The 12,693-nt window shown below is 38.4% G+C and overlaps 1 protein-coding gene across 1 annotated transcript in view; it reads right to left on the bottom strand.

Annotated features, from left to right (window-relative positions):
* The window catches only part of LOC126997806 (uncharacterized), a 104,386-nt gene that overhangs the window by 58,454 nt on the left and 33,239 nt on the right, over window positions 1-12,693 (bottom strand). Inside the window, exon 2 of the mRNA XM_050859019.1 lies at window positions 10,044-10,224. Coding sequence (XP_050714976.1) covers window positions 10,044-10,224 — 181 coding nt within the window. The remainder of the gene's footprint in view (window positions 1-10,043; window positions 10,225-12,693) is intronic.

The raw sequence follows: 12,693 nt of genomic DNA, 5'->3' as shown, positions 1-12,693 counted from the left end.
ACTGCCTAATTATTTCTTTATTTCTGTCTGTTTGTCTTTGTCCTTCTGTCTGTTTCTTTTTTTTTTGTCTGTAAAATTTGTCAGTCTGTTTTATTTTTTTCTGCCTGTTTGTCTATCTATCTGTCTTTGTGTCTATCTCTGTGTTTGTGTATCTTGTGTTTATGGAGATGTACCAGTTTGTCTTTTTATTTCTTCATTCTGTCTTCCTATCTCTGTTTTTCGGTCCATCTGTCTCTGTCCGTGTCTTCCTGTCGGTCTGTTTGTCTGTGTTTGTCTCTCGTACGGTTTATGGACGTCGGTATTTACACATGAATAGGTCTTTTTTTTTTTCTTCTTATTTTTATCCATCTTCCTCCTCCCACTCCTCCTCCTTCCCTTCCTCCTCTCTCTTCGCTTCCTCCTCCTCCTCTTCCTCTTCTTCCTCTTCCTGAGATAAGCAGCGTGGTTCGTGGAAAGACATTTTTTCACATATCTTCGTATATCCAAAGCTTATCGTTCAAAGGGAGGAAGAAGAGGAGGGGGAGGAGGAGGAGGAGGAGGAGAAGGAGGAAGAGGAGTACGAAAAAGGGTTTATAGAAAAAAAGGAATAGTTATAATACGGAGAATGACATGGAGAAAGGAAGATTAGAAAGAGGGATAGAGAGGAATGAGGAGGAGGAAGAGAAAAAGAAAAGAGGGGGAGAAGGACGAGGAGGAGGAGGAGGAGGAGGAGGAGGAGGAGAAAGAAAAGAGGAGGAAGAGAAGGGGAAGATAGTGTTTGATGTTTTGCATTGATTATATTAGAGGAACGCACTGAGAGCAGAAGGCATAGGCAGAGAGAGAGAGAGAGAGAGAGAGAGAGAGAGAGAGAGAGAGAGAGAGAGAGAGAGAGAGAGAGGCAGAGAATATGTGAAATGTCACTTGTTTTTTGACTTTTACCTCCTCTCTCTCTCTCGCTCTCGCTCTCGCTCGGTATCGGAGTGATGTGAGGCAGTATATAGATTTTCTTTTTATCTTCTTTCTCCTCGTTTCCTACATCGGTTTAAAAGAGCGGAGAGAGAGAGAGAGAGAGAGAGAGAGACGAAGCAGCAAAGTTTACAGAGTTTATGTATATATAGGAACGAGACGTATGGATTTCCTCAACTTTTCTCGCTCAAACGTTCTCTCTCTCTCTCTCTCTCTCTCTCTCTCTCTCTCTCTATTTCAACCCTTTTCGCCCAAACGCTCTCATTTAAAGGTTTCTGTCGAAGTGGCACTGAAACGTTCTGACACAAACGTTCCCTTGCGTACGTACATGTGTGTGTGTGTGTGTGTGTGTGTGTGTGTGTGTGTGTGTGTGTGTGTGTGTGTGTCTGTGTCTGTGTGTCTCTGTGTCTGTGTCTGTGTGTGTGTGTGTTGGACATTTTCTTGATAGCTTTTAAGAAACTTGTGTTTGCTTAAGTCGTCCTGAGTTTCGGCATCTGATGGGAGTGTATTAAATGTTTGTTTGTTAGTTTGTTGTGATAAGTGCATGTTTTTCCGTCTGTTATGTATCTCTTTATCTGTGTATTAGTTTGTCTCTCTCTACCTATTACTGTGTTCGTCTTTATTCCAATCTTCAATTATGTGTCTATCTCTACCTATCCGTCTATCTATTTGTATATTTACCTGACTTTATATATTATTTTTCTTGTATTACTCAGTCTGTTTCTCAACCTATTAATGTGCTTATCTTTATTCATCTTTAATTATCTATCTATATCTAATTACCTATCCATCTTTCTATTTCTATTTTCATCCGACCTTATATCTTGACCTTTTTCTCCCCTTTTCTACGAGTCAGTCAATCAGTTCGTGTCTGTCCATCTCTTAATCAGTCCGTCAATCAACCAGCTAATTTTTCCACACATTTTTACCTGTCAGTCTATGCTCACCGACAATCTATTTATTTATTGATCTCTATATCTTATCTATCTATGTTTGGCTGATTCCTTAATTATCTACCTATCCCTTTTTATCAGGTATCATGTCAGTGTGTTTTTCCTTCTATTTATCTTGCCTATTTATATTCTTTTTTTTTTCGCTGATTCTGTTGGTGATTTTTTTTTTTTGTATTTTATTTGTTTCTTTGTTTTATTATTTTTTTCTCTCATTCGTTTATTCATTCATTTATTCTTTTTCCCAGTCATCCCTTTTTTCCAGATTTCACTTTCATGTTCAGTTTTTAAATCCCTGCCTGTGTGTGTGTGTGTGTGTGTGTGTGTGTGTGTGTGTGTGTGTGTGTGTGTGTGTGTGTGTGTGTGTGTGTGTGTGTGTGTGTGTGTGTTAGAGAGAGAGAGAGAGAGAGTCTTTTTTGGAAAATATTTGTGTGTATATATAATTTTTTTCTCCCTTTTTCCCTGCTTTTAGTGTTTCCTCGGTCTGGTGAGTTTTCTGACACACACACACACACACACACACACACACACACACACACACACACACACACACACACACACACACACACACACACACACACACACACACACACACACACACACACACACACTCTCTTCTCAGTAATTTCACTCTTAAAAGTCGGAGTACATAATTATTTTCTTTCTCTTCCTCGTCTTATTTTCTTTTTTTTCCCACTCATTGTTTTTTTCATTTGTTTTTTTCTAGCTTGTTCTCTCTCCATCCTCCAGCCCCTCACTTCTTCCTTTTCCTGTTTTCTTCTGGGTTTCTCCTTTTCCCTTCACCGTTCCTCTCTTTTTCCTCCTTTCCTTCCTTTCGTTCTTCCTTTTTTCGTCTCCTTTAGCTTTCCCTTCACTCCCTTCCTTAACTTTTCTCTATTATATTTTCTTATTTTTTTCCTTTTCATTTTTTATCCCCTTTCCTACTCTCTTCCCTCTTTCTTGTCTCCCCTCGGTTATTCTCCTCACTCTTCTTTACTTACTTCTTTTCTCTTTGCATTTCCTAATCTTTTTCATTGATTTTTTCTCTTTCCTCTTCCACCCTTCTTCCTTCATTCTCTTCTTCGTCTCATTCTTTCTTCAGCAATCTCTATTTGCTGTCGTCCCCTCCATCCCTTCTTTTTCTCCTCTTTCCTTCATCTTTCCCACAACTATATTTTTCTTTCTTTCCTACCCCTTTCTTTGGCCTTCCTTTCTTTTTATCCTTCCTCTGTCTTTCTCTTCCTTTCTTGTCTTTTCCTTTCTGAAACCTTCTTTATTTCATACATTTTCTTTCGATTCCCTTCTTATTATCTTCTCCTTCCTGTTCTCCCTTTCCTTTCCTTCCTTTCCTATGTCAATAACACAACAACATCTACACACACACACACACACACACACACACACACACACACACACACACACACACACACACACACACAGACACGACACGACACGACACGAGCAAGTGCATGCTCATTATCGTCGATCTCCGGGTACTGCCAGGACCTCACACACCACACACACCATCCCCCTTGCTCAAGGGGGTAGAGTAACCACTCCTAGTCAACGGAAAGAATCTGGCGGTTCGAGCCCCGCTCAGGCCGGATTCTTTCCGTTGACTAGGAGTGGTTACTGTCCCCCCTTGAGCAAGGGGTGTGTGGTGTGTGAGGTCCTGGCATTACCCAGAGATTGACGATAATGAGCATGCACTTGTTCGTGTCGGGAGGGTACCTGCTGGTGAAAGCGAGTCCAACTCGTGATCAGGCCGTGGTGAATTACACACACACACACACACACACACACACACACGGTAATGAGGCGTACACACAAGAACGTTATAATTGTGTGGGCGGAGTTGCTGCCAGCCACACCGCCACCACCACCACCATCAACACCATCACCACCACCGCCACCACCATCACCACCACCGCCACCACCACCAACAACAACAACAACACTATCGTCATCATCATCACCACCAACACTATTTTTGTTCCTTTCCTCCTTCATTAATGCTTCCTTATTTTTTCTTTTTCCCTCTATTCCTTTCTTTTTTCATCCTTCCTTCCTTTCCCTCCTTCCTTCATTCCTTCCTTCCTTTCTTCCTTTCCTTATTCATTCATTCAATTATCTATTCACTCATTCATTAGTTCACTCCTTCATTCATTATCCGTTCCCCTTTCTTTTCAGCTCTCTTCCACCCATCCTTCCCTCCTTTTTTTCTTCCCTTTGTTTTTCCCTTTCATTGTCCCCTTCCATCCTTCCCTTCTTTTTCCTTCTTTTCATTCCTTCTTCCTTCCCTCATACCTCCCCTTTTTTTTCCTTCCTTCCTTTCTTCCTTTTTCTTTCTCTATTTTATTCCTTCCACTATATCTTCCTTCTCTTCATTTTTTCCTTCCTTCCTTCCTTCATTCCTTCCTTTCTCCCTTCCTCTCTTCCCTTGCTAGCCAATGCACTCCTTGCCCTCTTCTTAAATGTTCGTTCATATGTTTGTTATTATGGTTTAAAAGTCTCGTTCACCACCACCACCACCACCACCACCACCACCGGCACTACCACCACCACCACCGGCACTACCACCACCACCACCGGCACTACCACCACCACCACCATTACCTCCACCATTACCCTTGTTCCTGTTTCTTAATTACCTCAAATGTTTCTTAAGTTCTGGTTTCTTTTTTCTTTCGTTTTATTTTTATTTTGAGTTCGAGCTGCTTGATTTTTAGGTTTAATTTTTGCGAAGGAGGAAATGAACTCGTTTTCCTGTTTCTCTTTTAATTGTTATGTTTAGTTTTACTCCTGTTTCTCTTGTTGTTGTTGTTGTTGTTGTTGCTCATTTTTTTATTACTATTTTTTTTCATTTCCAAACATTTTTTTCACCTTTTGCTGCTTCGAAATTACCTGAGATATGAACGATGCTTTGTAAATTAACTCTTTACATTATTGAGAGAGAGAGAGATGAAAAGGAAAGGAAGGAAACGCTAATTTAGGTAACGTAATTGGGCAGAGAAAGACATATAATTAGATGGATAGGTAAATGCAATTAGCGTGGACATGTAGTGACACGGGAGACGCGTGTGTGGCGGGCCGAGGCAGGTAAAGGACTCATTAGCGGCGCAGGTAGAGAGAGAAATAGACGAAAAGGTAAAATATATGACAGATGAAATGTTCTCTATGCTTCACTAATTGAATTGAGAGAAGAAAGAGAAAGAGAAAGAGAGAACTGAAAAATGTAGAGTTAGTGAATAATTGGCGGCGCGCGGATGCTGTGATTAAGCTGAAGCGTTTGTTGATGAATTTTGAAAAAAGCTTTTGACTGACACGCGATAATACGATGATGAGAAGTTAAAGTATCGGGCATGTGGATGGATCGGTAAACGTTGCCTGTTGCGGAGAGGTGAGTGCGTTGTGATTGCATTGGAAAGTTTGTTAATGAAATATGAAAAGTTTTAGAGCCACTGTTATGGTGATACGCTATTAAAAGGTTAGTTAGGCAGGTGATTGTACGAATAAATGAGGCTTGCTATAAAGAGGTATATCAGAATTATGACAAAAAAATTATGAGAAAGAAGAAAAATCGCAAAAAAGTACCAGAAATAGTCTAAATAATTCATGACCTGATGAAACAAAGATTAAGAAAGACAAACAAAATAAGAACTGAAAACGAGGCAAGTGAATACGTGAATGACTGATCCTTGATATGGTAACCTACATCAAAATTATGAGAATGAAGAAAACAATCGATAAGAAAACCAGAGATATAAAAGTATAGAAATGTTACATAGAGAGATTCAGAATATTAGAATGTTGTAATTGTATAGGGAGGATTGAACAGGTAGAGAGCCGCGGGTGTGATGATAAACTTTAAAGCGATGGACAGGTGGGTCAGTAAACAATATGTGTGTGCTATTCGTGTTGCGTGACGGCTGGGCAGGTAAATTTGTGAAGGCTCCGGACGGGGTAGATAAATGAATATGTACATTGCCTGATTGAGAGCTGAATACGTCTTTTATTTCTTGATTGAAGGGTCTAGTAAACTGCTGCGCTGGAAGTACAAAAGCAATGAGAGAGGAATATAGATACATAACGAGCGGACAAATTGGAATGTTTTTTCATGGATAGGTAAATATTAAGATGTTGATAGGTGAATATGTATTGGTTTCTAGTAAATTGTTACCCTCTAAATCAATAAACAAGCAAGAAAATGATTAATCTAGATACGAATGAATGAAAGATTGGACAAATTGGTATGTTTCTTAACGGATAGGTAAAAGATTAAGATGCTGATAGTTGAATGTACATTATTTTCTTGATGGATAGGCCTAGTAAAATGTTACGCTGGAAATACAATAAAAAAAAACAAGAAAAGGATGAATAAGATGCTGATTCATGAAGGAGAGGACAAATTAGTATGTTTCTTAACGGATAGGTAAAATATTAAGATGCTGATGTTTGAATGTATATTATTTTCTTGATGGACAGGTCTAGTAAAATGTTATGCTGAAAATACAATAAAAACATGAAAAAAAATTAATATAGATACTGATTCATGAAGGAGAGGACAAATTAGTATGTTCCTTCATAGACAGGTAAATATTACGATGTTGATTGGTGAATATGTATTGCTTTCTTGCTTGACAGGTCTAGTAAAATGTTGCGTTGGAAGTAAAAGAGGAAAGTAAGAAAAGGATGAATACAGATACGAGTGAATGGTTAAGTGGGTAAATTAGTGAGTTTCTTCATAGAGGTAAAATATTAGTATGTGATAGATGAATATATATTGTTTTCGTGATTGATGGGTCTCGTAAAATGTTGCTCCGGAAGTAAAAAAAAAGAAAAAAGGAAAGGATGGATGAAGAAATATATAACCTGATAGCTGCAGGGATTATGTTTCTTAAAGGCCCCTCTAAGCGAGAAAAAAAAAATCATCACTCAACGCAAACCATTTCATGATACATATCAACGCATTTGTGATCAGTTTATGCATCATCTATTTTCGGGGGTTTATATCATGGCAAAAATGTGGCCCGTCGCTGGTACACGGTAAAGCCACAAATTTTGCCCGTCGCTGCTACCGGGATAAATGAATGAAGAGGCGAATAAAATTGTTTCTTCATAAATAGATGCAACACATAGGCAGATATTATAAGACACTTTAACTTCTCACATCAGCTAATTCTAAAGGTCAAAGAGGGGTCAGTCTGGTTCTAATGAGTGTTTCTTTAAGTCCACGGTATAGAGGAAGGGTCACACTACCACCAGGATCATAAGACTGCTCCTGGAAATGCCCACAACACCTATGAAAGCCTTGTCAAATATGTGAACTTGGGCGACGAAATGTTGAGTAGCACGGCCCACAGCTACAATATACAAATACAATACAATAGATACAATGAATATATACAAAGACGTTGCACAAGAAATTATAAAAGGAACGGAAGTAAATGTACAAAGGGCGTATCGAGGTGAAAAACACATTAATAACACTGAGCATACACCGTGAGGCGGAACTAACGAGAAATTAAAACGCTAAGAAGATAACACACACCGGAAATAACAAGGAAAGTCTCATTAAAAGATCAAAGACTCAGGAACACGATCACAAAACTACATGCTAACACTAAGACAAAGAAAGAGAAAACAAATGAAGACAAAGAAGATGGAGACAAAGGACAGATGAACTTTTTTTTTTAGCGGGCTTCTCTTCGTTTGTGTTTTTGTCCCTTGAGCTGCTTTCTTCACCGTAACAACAAAAAGGAAAAGTGGATAATGAAGACAACAAATACGAGAAAATGACGCTACGGAGGAGATGAGGAGATATGAACATTCGTGTACTAAGCTAACAAAAGACAGCAGAAGGACCACGCGAAGACAAGAAAAGAAACAAAACAAGTGAACAACAAAAGTCAAGATAGACACCAAAAAAAAAAAAAAAAAAATGAGAAAGAGAATACACAGCTCGATACAGAAAACTATAAACCGGTCAAAATAGTGATGGAGAGAAAAAAAGAGAAATATCAAATGGGAATATGAATAAAACAACAGAAGCGAAAAAATATATTATTGCAAAGAAAGAGAAAATAACATAAAAAACTAAGAATTACCAAAATCATGACAAAAAAGAAAATTTGAAAAGAACATCAGAAAAACAAAACAAAAATCGACTGACAGTTAGAAAAAGATAAATAAAAAATAAATAACTAAAAATATATGAAAATAGGGATATTAAAAGAGAGCAGCAACAGGAGAAACAGAAAACCTAACAAAACAATTCAAGAAACCTGAGTGAATAAAGAGAAAAATTGAATTAAAAAAACGTTACGCATGCTAGAAAAAAGGTTCTAGGGTGACCAAGGGGTATTTGCATTTACTACTTCTGAGAGAAGATTGTTCCAGTGACGGATGACTCGTTTTGAGAAGAAACTCCTGCCAAAGTCTGTTCTTCATCGCCTCGCTTGAATGGATAAATCGTTATTTCTAGTCGTTGAGTTGGTTTGTAGTTCAAAGAAACTGGAATGGTCGACGTTATTGAATCTTTTCTGGTACTTAAACACTCGTATTCCTTCGTAGACGTCTTTTCTCCAGTGTCGAGAGATTGAGTCGCTTGATCGTTCCTCGTACGGTCGATCCCTTAAGGCTGGAATAATTTTCGTGGCGCGTCGTTGAACCCTTTCCATTACTTCAATGTCCTTCCTGTAATTAGGAGACCAGAACTATCCTGCATATTCGAGGTGCGGTTTTACCATTGAATTATACAAGGATAACATGACTTATGACTTTTTACACTCGAAGAAGAAGAAGAAGAAGAAGAAGGAGGAAGAACATTAATATAGACTGCACCAGAAAACGGAAGAAAGCGAATCGACAAAATTAAATAAAGAAAGACTAAAGGTAAAAATGAATAAGAGCATTAACAAAAACGCTAAAAAAAAAAAAAAAATGGCCCAAAAAAACTTCAAAGGATAACCAGAAAAGAGAACAAAATGAACCAAGACACATAATGGAATAAAGAAAGGGAGGAAGAAAATACAATGGCATAAAAAGAGAAAGAAAAACAATGAGATAAAGGAAGAGAGATAGAAACACAAGGAAATAGAGAAAGGAAAGAAAGCATTAGCGAATAATTACCACGTCACGCAGCAGCAGACCAAAACGTGAAGGGAATGACACGCGAACAAAAGTATGAAGGGAAAAAATGTCAAGGGAAAATATTAAGGTTAGAAAATGTGAGGTGAAAATACTACGGTTGAGAGAGAGCATATGCGAAGGTTAACTAAGAGAGAATGGAGTTACCGAAGACAAACGCCAGATCTTTTAAACGTCGTAATAGTCGTCGCGAACAGTAATGTGGCTGATTTGTCTTACTTGGCTCATTATTCAAGGCGTGATTATTGGTTTTGTTGATTTTTTATATAACTTTTTTTTCTTTTACAGTTAAGGAAGCAGCTCAAGGGTAAGACTAAATGAAAACAAAAAAAAAAGCCCGATATGAAAGCTAAAACGCCTGCTGAATACCAATAAGCCCGCCATGAAAAGAAAGCCTGCATACGATTATAAAAAAAGGTTCGCTAAATTTCCATTGGGGTTGTAATATATCGATCTAACTCTGTGACAGCCCAACACTTCTCTAACTTACCCCGTCTCAGAAAGGCAGCAGCTCAAGGGCAAGACAAATGAAAACTAAAAAAGCCCGATATGAAAACTAAAACGCCTTCTAAATACCAAAAAGCCCGCCATAAAAAAAAGCCTGCATAAAATTCTAAAAAACTAGCAAAATTTCGACTGGGGTTGTAATATATAGATCTAACTCTGTGAAAACCCAACACTTCTAACTTACCCCGTTTCAGAAAGGAAGCAGCTCAAGGGCAAAAATAAAGAAAAAAAGCATGAAATGAAAACTAAAACGCCTGCTAAATACCAAAATGCCGCCATGAAAAGAAAACCTGCATAAAACTCTAAAAAATACTCACTAAATTTTAATTGGGGTTGTTATATCTCGATCTAACTCTGTGAAAACCCAATACTTCTAACTAACCCCGTCTCAGAAATGGAACTATAAAGCCAAACTTGCCACATAGCTTAACAAATGCCAATACGACGTTTGAAGAATCTGCCGTAATATGCGTCTTATTGAATCACACCCACCCAGTGATGTGGAGACTCCCACGACCCGCGTCAGGTAGTGCAGCTTGGCCCACAGGCAGCCGCACCGCACTTCCTCGTAGTTCATGCCGCCGCCTCGATCTGCCTGCTACTCCTCTTGCTGTTGTTGTTGTTGTTGTTGTTGTTGTTGTTGTTGTTGTTGTTGTTCCCCTCGTTTTTCTTGTTCGTGTTCTAGTTCATGTTTTTGTTTTTCACTATCTTGCTTTTTGACACGTTGTTTATTTTGCTTTTCTTCTCGTTCTTTTCTGCTTTGTCTTTGCCGCCTTGCTTTTTTTTTTTTTTTTTATCTTGTTTATTTTCTTGTTGTTTTGTCTTTTGTTTTTGTCTATTTTCTTTTTTTCTTTTCCTTATTTTTCTTGGTTTTCTTTTTCTTTTTCTTCTTCCTCTTCTTTTTCTTTTTCTTCTTCTTTCCCTTCTTGTTTTTTTAGTTCGATTGTTTTTACTCTTTTCTTTTCTCTAGATTATCGTCCTTTTCATGTTCTTCTTTAATCCCTCTTTCCTCTTTCTGTGTTTCTCTTAATCTTAATACCTCCTAATATTTTGCTTCCACTTCCTCATTCTCCTCCTGTTCCTCTTTCCTTTCCCCTAATCTTTTCAATCCTAATCTTTTTCAATTCCTCTGATTCCACTTTCTCTTCCTCTCTCTGCTCCTCTTTCCTCTTGCTGCTTTCTTATTTTACTACTCTCTTCCTCTTCCTCTTGCTTTTCCTTACGTCCAGTTATCTGTTTTCTTCATCTTCCTCCCTCTCCTTAATTTTTCTCTTATTTTTTCCTCTTTATTTTGACTCTTCCCTTCCTCCTTTCTCTCCTCTTGTCTTCTTTCTTCCTTTTCTTCTCTTTTTGGCTTCTGATTAGCCTTCCTTTTACTCCTCCTTCTCTTCCTCCGCCTCCTCCTCCTCCTTAATCTTCTTTCACTGCTCCCTCCTCCTCCTTCTCCTCCTCCTTAGTGTCCTTTTTTCGCTCCCTCCTCCTTTGCCTCCTTCCTTCTTCTCTTCTTCCCTCCTCCTCCCTCCTCCTCCTCCTCCCAAGGGTCCACAGGGATGAAAGGGCCGCCGGTTTACTGCTTCGTCTCAGTCAGTTTCGGAGCTTCATCTCACGTTTCAATCCCTGCTTCGTTCTTGCCCTGATTTGTCGACTCGTTTATTGCCTTTTTTTTCTTCTTTTCGCCTCTTATTCTTCCTTCCTTTATTCGGTTTTATTTTTAGCTTTTTATTTCGTTCTATGTTGTTGTTGTTGGATTCCGTTGTTGGTTATGCTTTTCGTTTTTTTTATTTTCTTCTCTTCTTTATTCTCTTTTCTCTTGTCGTCTCTTTTCTTTTCTCCTCTTTTTTTTTTATCTTTTTACGTCTTTCTATTTTTTATTGATTTCTGTTATTGGTTATTCTTTGATCTTTTGTTTTTTTCTTCTCTTTGGTCTCTTCTTTTATTTTGTCTTGTGTCCTTCCCTCTCTTCTTCTCTTTCCTCTTCTTTTCTCCAATTCTCTTTTTCTACATTTTTTCTTGTTTTTTCTTCCTCTTTCCTTTGTGTTAGTTTCTGCTTCGCTTTCTTTCTTGCTTTTTTCTTTTTTTCTCACTTTTTATTGCTATTTTTTTATTCTAGTTCCATCATAAGTTTTCTCTCTTTCTCGTGCACTTTAATTTTCGCTGTTTTTTTTTCTTTTCTTTTTTTTTTTGCTTTGTCTCCTTCGTTTCCTTCACTGATTTTCTCTTTCTCTGTCTCTTGGTTTCGCTTTGTTTCTTGTATTTACCTCTTTCTTTTTTCTTTTCGTTTTTCTCTTTTTGCTGTTTGGTATGTGTCCGCGTCTCTGTTCTTTTTTCTCTTGCTCCGTTTGTTTACCTGTCTGTCTGTCTGTCTGTCTGTTAGTTTCCTTTATGTTCCTCCTTCAACAGACAACTTCCCGTTTTCTTTCCCTCGCTCTGTTGGTAATTATCATCATCATCATCATTGTTTTTGTTGTTGTTGTTGTTATTTTTATATAAATCTTTTGGCGTTACAGATATTTAGGAAAGCTTTCGTTGCATTATAGGAGAGGTGGGTGTGGATTCCTCATTAACTATGCGTCCTCATTGCCTCTCAGCCTCTCCTCCCCCCCCCCTCTCTCTCTCTCTCTCTCTCTCTCTCTCTCTCTCTCTCTAAGTTAATTAAACACATCAACAAAAACTATATTTCCCTTGATAGCGAGAGCCAACTTTACCAGACGCTTCCTTCCCATTTTCCTCCTGCCTTCCTGTCCCTTTCATGTCTCTTCCTCTTCCCTATTTTTTTCTCTTCGCCCTTTCTTCCCTTTATTCACTGCTTCCTTTTCCCTGTTCCTACTTTCCTTTTCCCTGTTCCTACTTTCCTTTTCCCTGTTCCTTCTTTCCTTTTCCCTGTTCCTTCTTTCCTTTTCCCTGTTCCTTCTTTCCTTTTCCCTGTTCCTACTTTCCTTTTCCCTGTTCCTTCTTTCCTTTTCCCTGTTCCTTCTATCCTTTTCCCTGTTCCTTCTTTCCTTTTCCCTGTTCCTTCTTTCCTCTTCCCTGTTCCTTCTTTCCTTTTCCCTGTTCCTTCTATCCTTTTCCCTGTTCCTTCTTTCCTTTTCCCTGTTCCTTCTTTCCTCTTCCCTGTTCCTTCTTTCCTTTTCCCTGTTCCTAC

Source organism: Eriocheir sinensis, chromosome 13, assembly GCF_024679095.1.
Source record: "Eriocheir sinensis breed Jianghai 21 chromosome 13, ASM2467909v1, whole genome shotgun sequence".
Lineage (NCBI taxonomy): Eukaryota > Metazoa > Arthropoda > Malacostraca > Decapoda > Varunidae > Eriocheir > Eriocheir sinensis.
Note: the sequence above shows the minus strand (reverse complement) of the source record. Positions and strands in the feature narration are given on the sequence as shown.